Source organism: Pieris napi, chromosome 6 (genome assembly GCF_905475465.1).
Source record: "Pieris napi chromosome 6, ilPieNapi1.2, whole genome shotgun sequence".
Taxonomy (NCBI): Eukaryota; Metazoa; Arthropoda; class Insecta; order Lepidoptera; family Pieridae; genus Pieris; species Pieris napi.
The window spans coordinates 12,083,685-12,100,616 of NC_062239.1; the positions used below are offsets into that span (position 1 = coordinate 12,083,685).

Genomic DNA, 16,932 nt, shown 5'->3' on the forward strand with positions numbered 1-16,932 from the left:
TATGAACAAGACTTATATAAATAAGTTTTCGAAAGAAGTTTCACTTCTGACATGTGTATTTTGTACGCACGCACTTTTTATCTATATAGTAAAATAATCGACATTTTCTGTAGGTATGTTAAATAAATTAACTGTGTTGATAAGTACTATTATCTAACTAGATATTAAAACACCTCCAAAATTTAACCCGTATCACCTCGACGTCCGCCGTCCCACAACTGAGCATTTTTAAGGAATTTTCTGCCGGGCACCACCACTATGTGGAACCAGGTGCCTGGCAATTCCACTAAGGATCCTTCAAGAAAACAGTGTACCCATTCTTAAAAAGCTGGCAACGCACTCGCGGGCCCTCTGGTATAGAGAGTGTCCATGGGCGGCGGCTGCCTGCCCTGTTCTATAAAAAAAACCACTAAGAATAATACTACCTACTATGAGGAGGACACATTTATCACGATTATATTATTCTGAATTTATTATACAATATCTAGTTATATCTTTATTTTAACTCACTCTGATACTTCTAGCTGATCAGCCAGTTCGACAGTCCCAAGACGTCTGTGTAAGGCATGGTGAGCCGCAAGACCTCTTCCGCCAGCACCTCTAGCATCCACCATTGCTAATATGGCACCTCCGCTGGAGGCTAAAGAGCCCCAATCTAATTTCCACTCCTCTGTTACTAGCTGTGTGCCTGGTACTCCATGCCTGAATTAAAACACTTTTTTTCTCAGCCAAGTAAATTAAATATTCAAATCTGAACATAAACAAATGGATACTAAAAATAACATTATTTTCTTTAAATTTACATTAGTTTCGATATTGGATAAAAAATAAAATAGGTATTTTGGACCTTTAATTATATAAAAGATTGAAGACGACATCAGGGAAAATTAAGATCTTGCCTAACTTAAGACTAGGAAGTAATTTAAGTCTAACCTATGTACTACTCATAAGGATATTTAACGTAATAAAGTTTCCAATAACACTAACTTACAGTCTCTAATAAGTTCTAGTATAACGTAAGCAGATTTACTGCAATTTATCCCCCCCCCCTCCTCTTGTCAGCAAAAGTAAGCAAAGCTTTCAAAAATAATAGTACATAAACGTATTAATTTTTTGTAGGAAAAATGCATTCCGTTTTCAAGCATAGACAATGTGTGGGTAATATGTGTAAAAAAGTAATTACTGTTAAAGTAATCACCAACTACATAAAAGACCCCCCTCCCTAAGCACTATAGGCTTACCTAATACTTGAACGGCCTCTAAATGGAAGACACTTTATTCTTGTGTTCTATTTTAATTTAAAAGATATTGACATAAAAATTTACTTGAAATAAAAAAATATTTTTTTATAATTAGACTAGCAAATCTATGGTCTACAGATATAAATACTAAGTACTTACACTTTAAGCACTAGAGGATACTTCGTGACCTCATCTTCTCTGAGCCCCGGAGGCAGTAAAAGCCTCACCCGCGCCGCGTGACCACTTGATAGCTGAACTGAGAACGTTCTAGGGGTTGGTAAAGCTATGCCTGAAAGTCGTTCCTGTAAAAAAATATTAAATTTAAAATTAAACATATGCACATCTATATATATGTCGGATGTTGCCAGATCTATAAATTAACGATTATTCAATAGTCAACACGGTTTTGAACGTAGACGTACTATGGTTCTATACTCTATCTACAGTTTTGAACCAATTTTACTTTGACGTTATTAAATGATATTGACAATGGCAGCTGACACTAACACCATTGCTTCAACATTAATAATAAAGACTATTAAATTACTACAGACTATTAAATAGTCGTCAATTTGTAGATCTATTAATATTGGTAAATAATATAAACCATATAATGGTTTTTAAGTAATTTGACTTTGATGTAATTAAATTATAATGAAAATGGCAGCTGATACCAGCTCCATTGCTCTGACATATATTTAACCCACAGAAATAGAGTCTCGTTGTCCTGCGGTTTCGATTCCCGGGATGACAATAATTATTAAGCGTAACACATTTTGAAATAAAAACGTAAATGATGCGAGTTAAACCACATGTACATATTCTTTGAAAACTCTGTATTTATGTTATACGAGTATATAACACTTTAAAAGCACGCAAAATAAAACGACAGGCGATCTTTTATTATTAATACATATAAATATTATTATTAATATTAATAAATATATCGAAAAAAAAAAAATTTTCTAGTAATATGAAAAACTAGTGTGTTTAGTTTCTAGGCACTATTCTCTGGAAAAACTGAATCGATTTTTGAGAAACTGAATGTATACAGTTATTTTGAGAATGTTGAATATTTTTACCTTAACAGATGTATTATTCTCCAAATGCATAATGAGCCTTGGTTCAGGCAGAGCAGTTTTGTAGAGACCTGAAGTGGGTACACCAGGTCCAAGACACTCCAGCACGAAGTACGCTGATGACGGACTGAAGTGGGCATCGTGATACAGACACGGCAAATTGCGGGGTTTGTTTTCTGAAAACAAAAAGAGATCTTAAAGAATGTTACTAAGCTAAGCGTTTTATAATAATTGAAGATGTCTTACCAACTACTTTTTTCTTTTTCTTCTTACTTGGAGCCGGTGATGTAGGCAGATCCTCATCGGAATCGCTGTCCCAGGAGCTGTATAGATACGAAGCTAGGTTTCCATAATAGTCCAGGTTTATCGATGGTAGAGGCTAAAAAGCAATAACTAGTTTAAAAAATACCTACTATTTGTTATAGGTAGGTATAGGTACCATATATTAAAAATACTACGATCTCTAGGTATCCTCTGTTTTTTTTTATAGAACAGAGGGCAAACGGGGAAGTGATACCGCCGCCCATGGGCACTCCCAATACCAGAGGGCTTGCGAGTGCGTTGCCGTACTTTTAAGAATTGTATCTGTTTTGTGATAATACGTCCTTGATCTTTAGGTCTAGTAAATATGTGAGCATCATGTATGTACATAATTATTTAGCTATCTGCAGTATTGGTTTTTGTAACAACAAGCACCTATTTTATTTAAGTACAGTAGTCATGTCTAATTACATGGTCTTCACATATAATTATCAAATCAATGTATACAAAATATTGTAAAAACTATTTTAAAAGAGAAATTGAGTTTCTTTCCCATTCTTCTCCATATGAAACTACCTTTTGGAAGGGACAACTAGAGTAATTTTTTTCAATATTTTAAACTTGTAATTTTGACTTTCGAAAGTGCCTTTCAAAAGGCCTAATTGAAATAAATGGTTTCATTTTTTTGACTTAAGCCAGTTTTCTCACGATGTTTGCCGTAACCATTCGAGCTAGTATTAATTGCACATACAAAGAAAGGTCACTAGGCCAACACTGCTTATATTAATGATATAGCCGGCCTCATCCGTTATATTATCGGTACACGTATTGCACTATGATGATCTGGTGATGTCAATTACTAGTGAGCCGACTGGTATTGCAAGAGACCGGACGGTATGAGTTTGATTCCATGGAATGGGCCGGGTGCTGGTATGGGATGCCACCTGTTCAGACACTCTGGCCCCTTCCTATCTACATGGAACCAACAACAGCCTTGCGATTCTCTAACTCACTTTCGTACAGTGGTTTTCACACCGGCAGTCACGCTCAAATCAGTCGTAAACCGCGATTTGAGCGCGACCGCCGCTGCGAAAACCGCTGTGAGAGTTCGAAAAGTGAGCTACAGAATCACAAGGCAGAGCTGGTGCGGCTTGTGAAGCGGCTGAAAAAGCTAGAAGCATGCATTTTGTCTCATTCGGTGTCGAGGCCCTTGGTCTGTGGAGTCCTAGCGCAAAATGGCTTTTTAGGAAATAGAAAAAAGGTTAGTCGACAGCACAGAAGATCGAAGAGCTGGCAGCTACATCGGACAAAGAATTAGTTTAGCTATTCAAAGTCGCTGCCAGTTTCTTCGGAACCTTGCCTAAAGGGGGAGTCCCTTTTGTTTTAATAATGTATTTTATTTATTTTAAGGTTAGTTTTTATTTTTTGTTATATTATTTATATTAGCTATAGGATTACGAAATAAACAATTATAAGTTAGCAAGTCATATCTACGTACATGAGATAAACAAGTGACGCAATATGGTAGCTTGTGCGGCGTTCCCGGACGAGGTGGCTCTGACGACACCCGGTATAAGTGCCGTTGCCCGGATTTTCCCTCTGGTATACCCAGGTAATAACTGTAACAATATATAATATAGTGAGCCCGTCTCTGCAGCATCTGGTACGAACTTGGTTCCTCTCAGCAGATCTTATACGATTCATATGAATTTGATAACAAATTGCCGAAACGAATTACTTCATAACGAAAACAAATTCAACCTACAAAAATCAACTGGTTTATCAATCGTCAATTTTTTTGCAAGTCATATGAACCTTTTGGCCTGTGTCTGTGACACCGATGCCTCGCCATGTAAACCGTTGGGGTTTGGGGTTACACCGCTAAGGTTCGAACTTGTTTGCCAGGGTAACACTTCTCTACCAACTTATCGATTAAGACTTATTAATGGTATGTACGAAGATTGTCCCTTGCTGATTCAAGCTTGGTAGAATTATTTTTTTAATACTTTTACTATATATATAGCGGACCTAATGTTAAGTGATACCGACGCCCATGGACACACATTCCCAGAAGGCTCACAAGTGTATTGCCGGCCTTTTAGAATTGGTACGCTTTTTAAAGTGTTTCTTGAAGGACACTAAGTCGAATTGGTTCATAAATACTTCATTGCAAAGATGGTTCCACACAGTGGTGATGCGCGACAAAACTTCCCTAAAAAACACTCAATTGTGGAACGACGGATGTCGAGGTGATGAAACTCAGCTGCATGTGTTAATCCGAACAACTCCTCTGAACAATGACCTTGGTAAAGGCTGTAGAAGATGCAGAGAGGTCTACGCAACGTAAGTATGAAAAGTATTTAAATTTAATAAATATTATTTTAACATACTTAGTCTGATTCTCTCTGGGTCTCGATTTTTGTTTTTTTTTTCACTTCTTCGTTGAATCTCTCACTGGATCCACATATTGGTGGTTATAACCACACTATATTTTTATTTATATAAAAGTTCGTTTGAATTGACCATTGTTGATAGTGTGTACATTGACAACATAGACTATCACAACAAATATTATCCTTTATTTACCGTATACTGTTCCTAAATAAATACACTTTTTGTATTAAGTTGATATTGTGTTTGTTCGAGATTTTTGTTGGTGTAAAGGGAAATAGATAACTAAATATGTATGACGCAAATTACTAATAATAGAAAACGACTGCGTAACTTAGTGCGGCGTCCATGCGTCGGGTTGTCTCTCTCCCTAAAATATGGTGAAGGGGGCCGATAGCTGGCCATGCGTCATACTCGTGAATGGGTGCTACTTGAATTCGTGTATGCGGTGATGTTAGTTATTTCGACTATGTGTTTGCGTGTTGTTCCCACGAGAATGTAAGTGCGTCCTCCTATTTCACCATGCCTCCTGCTGATAGAGGACAAGTCTTTGTTTTTAATTTATGTTATTATTACTTAAGATGTCATGTGGAACATGGTGTAATGGTTGCAGCTCCTTACAAACGTTGTGTAAAATAGAACATGGCGATTAAAAAAAATGGCGGAAAGTTTATTTCCAATTCTTCTCTTCCGTTCTACGCCCTTGATTTGAGAACTGGCACTAAATGTAAAGTTAGAAGCATTTCATATACTTACGTTTCTTTTTTTGACGTTCATAAGTGTACATGGTGTTACCTATATGATTAAATTATTATTTAGTTTAACTTTTAGTGATAAACGCAACTGGAGATCCTGAATTCGATCCCTGGCGAACAAGTATTTCCGAGTAGAAAGCGCAGACGGCGTAAATAGTTTTAATTGCGAAGGCGACGGCCATTTATAAAATACTCAATATGTGTAATTAAATATTAAGATACATACACATGCTGATTAACATGGTCCCACGCAAGCAGCCGGACCACATCGAAGCTCCCATGCGTAAGGGGCAAAGCCCTAGGTCCGTGCGAATTGTGTTCAGACCGCACCACGTGGCGAAACAGACCAGCTGGTCCGTCTCTTATGGGAGCCAATGTGACTAGAGCCCCACCACCAGCTGACCAGAGAGGAGTTGGCGCTGATTCCACCCAACCTTCTGTACCTGATGCTATTCGGTAGACCTGTATGCAATCAGGAAATATACAATTGTTTTATACATGTTTTGTTAGAGACTTGACTTAGTACTTAGTCCAAGCTAGCCTTAACGATTGGTTAGGAACGAATTAATTAATTGAATATTAATACTTAATTAATTAATATTTATTTAGATTATATTCCATACTTATATTATAGAGCTCAAGACTTAAGTTATTTATATTAATATCGAGAGAACTATATCGAAATTTCACACAGCTAGAGAGTACCAAGGGTGGTTCGAATGGAAAAGTTGTTTGATAGTCCATTTTTTCTTTTTTATAAAACAGCGGGCAAATGGGCAAGTGGCTCATCTGGAGTTAAGTGAAACCGCCGCCCATGGACACTCAGATGGCTCGCGAAGGTGTCGCTGGACTATTAAAATTGGTACGCTCTTTTCTTAAAACACCCTAAGTAGAAAAGTTTCGGAAATACTTCAGTGGGTAGCTGGTTCCACTAACAAAAACTGCCTTAAAAAGCACTCAGTTGTGGAACGACGGACGTCGAGGTGATACGGGTGGAATTTCGTATTCTGCCTCTACGTCTGATGAACCTCAGCTGCCGGTATTACCGAACAATTCCTCTCAAAACTCTGCGTACAAAGTATTTATATTAAATCAATATTATTTTAATACAGTTAGTGTGAATCTCTCTGGATCCTTTTAATGCATGTATTTCACAGTGATCACACTTCTTCGTTTTTTTATAAGAAAAGCTCGCAGATTGTAGTTATTTGTAGTTCCTCGAGGTGATACGGGAATTGAAGGACAAAAATAACATACCTAGTTTCTTACATAGCGTAGTATTTAATATTAAAAAAAACTAAAGGGTCTTACCTCTTGACAGTACCACATGGGACTCTTGCAGACAGATACAATTGATAAGTTCTGAACCCTTGTCAGCCACACGACGCACACTTCAGTGAGTGACACCCACTGAGTACTTGTGATGTAGTAGTCACTGTAATGAAATTGAACTAAATTGTTTGTATACATATAGCGGGGAAGAACTGGATGAATGTTGCTGAAGACAAAGAGAAATGGAAAAATATGGAGGAGGATATTTCCCTAAAATAAAGACTCAAGAAAGAAAGACTCAGTGTAATGAAATTGAGCTAAATTCTTTGTATACGTATAACGGGGAAGAACTGGATGAATGTTGCTAAAGACAAAGAGAAATGGAAAAATATGGAGGAGGATATTTCCCTAAAATAAAGACTCAAGAAAGAAAGACTCAGTGTAATGAAATTGAGCTAAATTCTTTGTATACGTATAACGGGGAAGAACTGGATGAATGTTGCTGAAGACAAAGAGAAATGGAAAAATATGTAGGAGGCTATTACCCTAAAATAAAGACTCAAGAAAGAAAGACTCAGCGTCCTCAAAACTGTACACTGTCGAAGAGACCTGGACGCAACCGGTGGAAACAGATAGTCCGCTCCAGACTCTTTCTTGTTGACCCCGACGCTCATGAGATGCCGATTAAAGAGAGAGTGATGACCCTATAAGGGGCCATAAAAATGCTACTACTAACAAAGAAAAATAAATTAACTGATTTTTTTTAGAATTTATACACAACTAATACTCATTAACAAATGTAATCTAATCAATTGTTGTATGGATTCATTAATAAATCTTTAATAATAATAATAGAAAATTGTTTGTAAAAGCAGAAAATAAATCATGAAACATTATGAATTGTTTAGGACTATAATATTAGTTAGTTACGACCACAGTCTAAATTATACCTTGAAATATCATCTGTGAGGAATTTATTATCTTTAATACAAATAATAATAAAATAAATTAAAAACAAAGATTTGTCCTCTATCAGCAGGAGGCATGGTAAAAAAGGAGCACGCACTTACATTCTCGTGGGAACAACACGCAAATACATAGTCGAAATAACTAACATCACCGCGAAATTCCCAAATGATTCATTACACGCTAATGATTAAATCTCCGAAGATTGATTTGTTCTTTACATTGAAATGAGCGACTATACTATCCGAGATTCACGCGTCAATACCCAGTATCAGTAAACAAAGAACTCCACTATCAAAGCAAAAAACATTTTTCTGTTATCCCTTGTATTTTATGAAGGGAAATCTATGGAGCGCGTCCTTTCCAAGGCTGAACCCTCTGAAGCTATTTAAGGTAAATCGAGAGTATATTTATCATAGCTTGTCATGTGGAAATGGCTGAATTGATTTTCATCTTTTGCCTTTTTTATTAAAGTAATACTTCTACTTTGATATACCGGATTGCGACTGTCAACACTGAGTGGACCTTTGGATTTACACTTTCTCTGTGTAAGGTTAATTTCAAATGATATTTTTGTGCAAACAATTTGTATTTAAAAAAGTGCGTGCGTACAAAGTACACATGTCAGAAGTGAAACTTCTTTGGCAAACTAATTTTTAAGTCTTGTTCATATTTATACAAATCTAAAACATTAGATTTACGAGACTTAGAGGGAAGGAAAAAGGAAGATAGGAATTTAATTAATTTAATTGTTATTAAAATATTAAGTGTCCAAAATTAATACAAATAATAAATTTAATTTATTTCTTCGATAATAAAAACTCGTAGCATTTTAATTTACAATTCGTTATTTGAGATTTCAATAAAAAAAAAACTACAAAAACGCTGCACATCTTCGTGACGTTCCGTAAAAATTTTCCCCTCATGCGCCTAAAGAAGTTTCACTTTAAAAATGTGTACTGCATCGAAAACCAGCATGTCAGATGCAGACTGATTGACTTCTGTAAAAACCCATTTAGATGGAGAGAGTTTCTCGTCTCGAAGGTACGATTATCGAAAAAATATAGAAAAGTTTCTTCGTCGAAACATTCACACCTCACGCTCTTCCACTTTGGCGACAATTGCCTCGCAATGGAAATTTTATTGTGTCCATGTAACAGAATTTCAAAAGCAATAATCGTTTTTCGACGTTTTGTGCCAGTCGCTACCATGAGTGCAGTGCGTGAGGGTGTTTTAATTATATCTGCTCTTCTAAGACAAGAATTAATTAAACGGAAACGGAAAAAATGATTAGAAGTTGGGTTAAAAAATGGATAGCTAGGAGAAACAATTTTGGAGCATCAATGAAATATTTTCAGCCCTAACATCAGTCCCCAAAGATGATTTTACTTTCTTTCTTTCTTGTAAATACTTCTAATATTTTTAATTTTCGCACTAATTTCTTTGGGACCAAATCCCTCAACACACAACTCTCTCGTAAATGCATTAAGAGCTGCATTTCTCGCATCACGGTTTATAATTTTCATTTTCCGTGTTCCTCAAACACTCATAGGTTCTGTAAAGGTCGATGAACTTAATATTATCGGCAGCGCCAAATTAAAATTTATTATTTATTAATATTTTTTTAAATTTTTGTGTCCCGAATACCCTAGTAATCACTAAACTCGCACTCAAAACGGTTCAAACCGATTTGCACGATACTCATATGAACATAAAACAATGTAATACTAGTCGATATTCTCGTAAGTAAGAATCTTCTTACACGCTAATGTCTAAATCACCAAAGATTGATTTGTTCTTAGGTTAGGTTACATTGAAATGAGCGACTATACTATCCGAGATTCACGCGTCAATACCCAGTATCAGTATCAACATAAAAAAGGCACCAGAGATCGTAGATGGAGTAGATAGAGATACTACTCGAGATTCTCGTAAGTAAGAATCTTCTTACTAAAATTTCGACGTGTAGACGCAGGAAATTATCGCCTGACGATAAATCACTGGCGAATCTCGTACGACATTATCGTAGATGAGAATTTAGTTCTCGTCTGTATGTAAACATTTTGATAATGCTATGGCGATTATTGCTGGTAATAGTCGCGAACGATTTCTCGCACCAAAACGTGCGAGAAACTCTCTCCATCTAAATGGGCCTTAATTGATGACCAATTACCACACAGTATAATTGCTCCATGCGTAGTTACGGCGTGACTACACACCGAAGAATGATTATGAATTCATGTAGTGATAGATTTGGACGAATTTATTCCTCTTTAATTGATAAAATTTATATTTATTTCCAACATATTCTTAACCTTAAAATATTATTAAAAATTGATAAATAAAAAATTAAAACAATTTGAAAAAGTTTGGTCAAAGTGACTTAAGCAGCATTCCTTGGTGTATTGCAATACTTATTCGTTGCGCGAGGACAGCATCAGCTCTGGAATCTCTGGTACTATCTACCTGACACTAACCTGATCTTTAATTAGCGCCCGTGCATTTGAACCCCACGTTATTGTAGTAATAATTGTTATGAACTTGTAAATCGAATTTCTCCGCATTAAACACTATTACACATTAAAACACACGATAAAACTCAGCTGCAGGTATTAGTCCGAACAACTCATTTGAACACTCTGAACGGTAAATGTCGTAGAAGATGCAGAGATACACCAGATCTCTACGCAACGCCAAGGCATCCCGCCGCACGGAAAGTGACTGGTCTTTGACGATTCAAATACTACTGTGGAGAGGTACTGGGGAGCTCCCGCCCAGAGGTGAGAACAGTACTCCATGTGGGGCCGAATTTGCGCTTTATAGCGCAAGCGATGGCCGGAGCCCGGAGTACCGTCTCGCCTTGCTGAGCACACCAAGCTTCTTTGCCGCGAAACTGAACGTCATTCGATATGTCAACTATGATGAGATATGTAAGAGAGTGTCTTCAAAGAGAGGGGATATATTCCCGATAGAATTCCATATCCATTGTAGTTTGGGCGCTTCTAAACGGCTGCCATTTAATATGTGTACGTATGCAAACAAACGTTTCCATATTATCAACGTTAGCTAGCTTAGAACAATGCGGGTAGACTGACCCCTGGGTAGACAAGTATATTTTCATGTACAGTTTACATTAACCGCTCCTGACATCGACAGCTTTTGTTTACAACTTTATAATACAACTTTCACTACAAAAGCATTTATAATATGCCTTTATTAGTTCAGTGAGCTGTTAATAAATATACGTTCTAATTGAGGTTTCAAATTACAGTTTTACAAAGCATTCTGGAAGGAGTATCTTTAACACCGCTTCGAATCAAAATATCCCGAAGTATCTAGATAGTGTATTACACAATTAGAAGCAAGACAAACAAAAGTAACACCTGTGAAGCTTTTAGGGTAAATTTCAGTTTAGACCAGGTTCCAACTATTACTCCCGAATGTTAAAATCCTATACGTTTTTGACATACAGGTATGACACCCATATAGTACGTAGTTACTCTGAAGCCGGAATTACATTAAGAAATTAGTGGCATGAAATTAATTTCGTGACATTAGTTTTACCACTAGATTCACGTGTAATTTTATATTTTCGTAATGCATGCATAAATTTATGAATGCAAATGAGTTGCGTGCGCTGCGCGATTTTTTGGTGAAATTAGTTTCATGCAACTGATTTCATGATGGAGATGCGACGAAACTAGTGTCGCGAAAGCACCTGTGCTGTGCGCTGGTGTGTTTTTTGATGCCACTACATCTCATCATCTTTTCTGATTCGAAAATAGTTTTTGTAGCTCTCAGGAACTTCATATGCTAATTCAGAGACTGACTTTCGCACATATCGAAACTACTTTCGTGAAACTGATTTCACATGCATGCAATGCAATTTCGTAATGTAATTCCGGCTTAAATCTTACGCTAAAAGTGAAATTTCGACAACTGCGTACTGAATAAATTTTCGTTGAACCCAGATCGACTTTAGCACAGTGTTAAACAATAAAAAAATAAATAAAAAAAAACCAAACGGAGCATTATTATTCCTTGTCGCGTGCTACTTACCCTTCTTCTATGATAACTTTGGGTGGTGTCAAATGCCTTGTTCTGATATGTTTCGGGTCTGCTATGTCCGCAACCGTCAGTTTCACCGTTGGGTTTGTCGTTCCCGGCTTCGGGTATCGCACTGATCTGATCTCCGGGTATGTCTGTAAAATTAGAAGCTATCAAAATGCTAACCTAGAATAATTCAAAAATGTCTGAAGAATTAAAGCAATATCGATTCCACCTCACTTTCCAGTAAGTTTAGGCCCTTTTGGAAACATTTAGTCTTTTTTATAATATAGAGGACTACGAGACACCCCATAAAAGGTAGTCACCTCATGAAAAACCATTTTAATGAGTGCGTTGCCGGCCCTTATATATATTAGAGTAACTGCTTATTAGTTTCGAGCGACTTGATAATTCTAAAATAAATCTTTAACTTGTTTCTTTGATGTTTTTACGAATAGAGCTTTTAATTTTTTTAATGTAGAAGTAGGCGAACGGGCAGGGGGCTCACCTGATGTTAAGTGATACAATAAGTGATGGACACTCACAATGCCAGAAGACTCGCGAGTGCGTTGCCTGCCTTTTTTGGTGCGCTCTTTTCTTGAAGGACCCTAAGTCGAATTGGTTCGAAAGTACTTCAGAACTCCAGCTGGTTCCACATAGTGGCGGTATTATTTATACGATAATCAATGGACGGCAAAGTTGTCTGATATTATTATATATAAAAGTCGAAAATGCGCAAGTCGTTTTTCAGGACTTTACTGATAAAAAACGGGTAAGGAAATAAAAACCTGCCTTTGAAGGATCATCTGTGTCCAAAGCGGTTCCATACCAGGGGTACTTCTGCTCGTGAACCAGTGTATCATTGAATGTGGCGTACAGCATCATGTGACCATCGGCTGACATCCAAAGTGCTTGACGGGATTTCAGGATTTCTTCTGAAATTTCCAATTAAAAATTACTAGAGAAATTTACTTTTACAACAAATATTATTATTTTTGCGGCAGACACATTTCAACTCCTACCTCCTATGTAGGGTGTACTACACCCGGAGGGTAACATGCGGTTGAGGTGAATGCGAGAGCGACCCCGAAGCCTTTGTAACGCGGCTTTGTAGGTGGATTTAGTGGGTATTGCTCACCCAGTCTCTGAATAGCAGATTCTGGTGTGGGTCGAATCTCACATACCTCTACAACTTTCGGGGGTAAGGGATACGCAAATGCATTTCAACCTCGTATATAAATAAAAAAAGGGGCAGACACATATATGTGCGCATTCGTTTAACTTATAATATTCTCCTATAAGTCTTATTTCTAGAAATTAACTTAGTCTTTCAATAAAACAATTACCTAAATAACCTGATGAGAGATGATGGATTTCAAAAATAATAATATGTTTATGGAGTAAATACAAGTCAAGAGGAAGTAACGAACGCGTAATAATAATCGTTAATAGAGATAAACAATCTATTAACACCAGTTTCTAAAAACTCTTTTTAAACAGCAAACGAAGATCTATAAAGATCAGACATAAATCACTGCGTAAACGGCTGTGCAAAGCAGCAGAAAATAAATTAAGTGCGCAAATATTTGGCAATCCATTATAAGTGTTTATACTTAGAATAGATTAAAATTGGTAAAGAAATTGAATCAGCAATATAAACTGTATCGTCCCAGAATACAAAAGAAACGTTTTCAATTAAACTTTTAAATGAAGAACTAAGTAAGATTCTTTTCAATTGTCTGTGGATGTAAAGAACTATTTTAATCTGTATCGCTCCAAGAAGTTCAATAAAGTAAAAACTCTTTTTTGAATTAAATAAATTTCTTTTTTAAATAAAAAATATTCTTGTTACAATTTTTTTTGTTAGGCGTCGTCCTAATTGGGAGCGATCGTACGATGGCGCGATGCGTTCTCGTCGTGCGATGAGTTCAAACATACAGATTTCATCAGAGTGTCCTATTTGCCTCGCAAGTAATCGTGCGAGCACATGAAATGCTTTAATAACGATTGTACGATGCGTTTGATCGTGCGATCGTGTAATCAAAGCAACAGATCTCTTTTGAGTGTCCTAATCGGTTACTACGCGATGCGTCGACGCGCGAGGGGCGCGGACGATGGACATCGCGCGATCTATTAGGACACCTGTTAGGTCATCGCACAACCACTTTGATCGTGCGATGAAAAACGCATCGCGCCATCGTACGATCGCTCCCAATTAGGACGACGCCTTAAGGTTCCTATGTATTGTGACTATTCAAAGGACACATTTGGAAGAGATATTTGAAAACTATGGATACCCAATAGATAGTTATATTAACAATAAACAAAAAAAAAATAACGTGTTTGTGAAACTTTGACAAATTATTATGATTATTACGAATCCCAAATTTTACTGTTGGTTTTCTGTTAATTATATTTTCATTAATGTAGTTATTATATATAACAATCAACTAAGGTATAACTATACATATGTTTATTTGATTTGTCAATGTTTCTATACATATAAATTAACGACTATTAATAGAGACTCCATACTCATTATTATTATTAAAAGTAATTTGTCCTAACTTTAGAGCTTTTAAAATTAAAGTTAATAAATATTAGGGCGGTTACAGACTAGCTTTTTTTACGGGCGTATAAGATCTTCTTTGGAAGCGCGTGTAGGCACGTATAGGTGCGCCTTTTGGCACACGCGTTACTCGTTCGAGCGTTGACGCGCTTCCAAGTTCGTATTTAAGCGCGACAATCGTTGATACTGACAAGACGCCACTACCGGTTCGAGCGAATACGCCCGTCCGGTTTTTTTAAAGTCAAAGTCAAAAATCATTTATTCATAGGTAACACAATGTACACTTTTGAACGTCAAAAAAGAAATATACATTAAATGCTTCTAATTTTACATTTACTGCCAGTTCTCAAATCAAGGGCGTAGAACGGAAGAGAAGAACTGGCAATAAACTCGAACTGAAGCGCGTATTGTAGCGCTCGTGTATACGCGCAGAAAAATACGCTAGTATGAAACCGCCCTTACAGTAATAATTTGACACTCGTAATACAAATAGTAAATGTACATGTGCATGAAATGTCACTAAACTTGTCTATCGTTAATTCGGGTTTATTACAGGCACTGGTGGCACTGGCCTTTAATGCCTGCAGTTCAGCGGTCGAACCAAGCAGAAGCCTTTAAAAGCAGATGTCCCTAATGTCGAAATTAAACAGCTGATGCCAACAAACTAACTTTCGACGTTATCTGCAGATTCTGTTTTTGTTAAAATTCAGGTCGTGCTCTTTCGTTATTGTGCCTAGTTCTCGTTCTACATACACTTTGTCTTACCATGTTTACCCGTCAATTGAAACTTGATATGACATTTACTAGTGGAAATATAGCCACCCAAAACTGTACGACATTTTATTTAGTACAGTTTTAAAATAGCATCGTAATGTTCTTTATAGTAGTTAGCTAGTATTATTGCTTCGAAATTAGAAAAATAAAATCGATACCGTACGTATTAAATTAGTCCGTGGGAATTTCTCGACTACTGCTTGTACTAGTTAGTAGTCATGATGCCTCCATGTTACCTCTGTAGCTCTGGGCAAGCTGATAACATCATCACTAATGTGATAACAACTTCCATAACAAACTTAATAGTAGATTCCATAACATTTTTTTTAACTTAAACTGTTTACAACACGCGTGAATATACGCGTGTGAGTGCGTGTGAGTGAGTGAGTGTAATGTAACTAACTACTTCGGTCTCAGGAGCATCTCCAACTCTGTGTAACGTGTGTTCATAAGCCAAACTACTAGGATTGTATAAGTTAGCAGGGTTCGTCACAATATATTCAATTTAATAATTAATCTCCGTTGAACCGAAAAGATACTTTTACCCTGTCCATTCAAAATGAGCCCATTGTTCCCTGTCAACAAAGGAGTTCTTTAATGTGAGCCGTTTTATTTTCTATTGGAAAATTTCTCCATTGAGTTAAAATTTCGACAATGCGTCTGTTTTTGTTTGTAACATTGTTTATGTGATTCGCAAACTTTTTCTTTGTCAAGGAAGATTAGATTCTCTAGATACGTTAAAATTTACGTCTTATTTTTTTATTGTGTAAACATTCTTAAGTCAGTTTGTAAAGTAAAAGCTCGTTTTGAAGCTCAATTTAAATACAGTCAAAATCTGTTTATAACATCGAAGGGACTACTCATATTTGCTCGTAAAAACCGATAGTCGTAAAGTCAAAGTCAAAAATCATTTATTCATATAGGTAACACAATGTACATTTATAAACATCAAAAAAGAAATATACATTAAATGCTTCTAATTGTACATTTACTGCCAGTTCTCAAATCAAGGGCGTAGAACGGAAGAGAAGAACTGGCAATAAACTCTTCGCCACTTTTTTTTATCGCCAAGTTTTTTGTTTTAAACAACGTTTGTAAGGATCAAACCATTACACCATATTCCACATACACGTAACAGCAGATAACGTTCTTATTAAGTACCAAATACAATATAATTCAGCCGGGACCTCGTCCTTCGTAAACTAGAACATAGAATATAACAAGAGTCTCTAATTTGGCCTATTATTATTTATGAAAACATGCCCCAAATATTTAATTCCCGACTGTTTCGTTTTGATGATTCAAGAGTCTGCAAAGTGGTTGTATTTAGACGATCTATTTATAAATTAACATTAACCATATTATCCGGGTCAGTGGATTGACGTCACGATGTGCACGCGCGGGTGACGTCATCTGGTTCGCTATACAGGGTCGTTTGAAAATATTTCAAGAATAAAAACCGAATCCAAATTTACTAAAAAGGGTCATAATAATATTTCGGTTTTGTTTAAATTAGGCTTGTGTACTACAAGAGAGATATAGAGAGAATTAAATGCATGAAGTGATGATTAGTTTAT

The 16,932-nt window shown here is 36.4% G+C and overlaps 1 protein-coding gene across 2 annotated transcripts in view; it reads right to left on the minus strand.

Annotated features, from left to right (window-relative positions):
• Positions 1 to 16,932, minus strand: part of LOC125050348 (dipeptidyl aminopeptidase-like protein 6) — a 142,052-nt gene that overhangs the window by 3,154 nt on the left and 121,966 nt on the right. For both annotated transcript variants that reach the window (XM_047650118.1, XM_047650117.1), the window contains exons 7-15: positions 12,805 to 12,947; positions 12,025 to 12,167; positions 7,039 to 7,162; positions 5,954 to 6,189; positions 4,080 to 4,200; positions 2,567 to 2,699; positions 2,324 to 2,496; positions 1,401 to 1,543; positions 511 to 702 (exon numbers count right to left, since the gene is read on the minus strand). In XM_047650118.1, the coding sequence (XP_047506074.1) occupies positions 511 to 702; positions 1,401 to 1,543; positions 2,324 to 2,496; positions 2,567 to 2,699; positions 4,080 to 4,200; positions 5,954 to 6,189; positions 7,039 to 7,162; positions 12,025 to 12,167; positions 12,805 to 12,947 (1,408 nt within the window). The remainder of the gene's footprint in view (positions 1 to 510; positions 703 to 1,400; positions 1,544 to 2,323; positions 2,497 to 2,566; positions 2,700 to 4,079; positions 4,201 to 5,953; positions 6,190 to 7,038; positions 7,163 to 12,024; positions 12,168 to 12,804; positions 12,948 to 16,932) is intronic.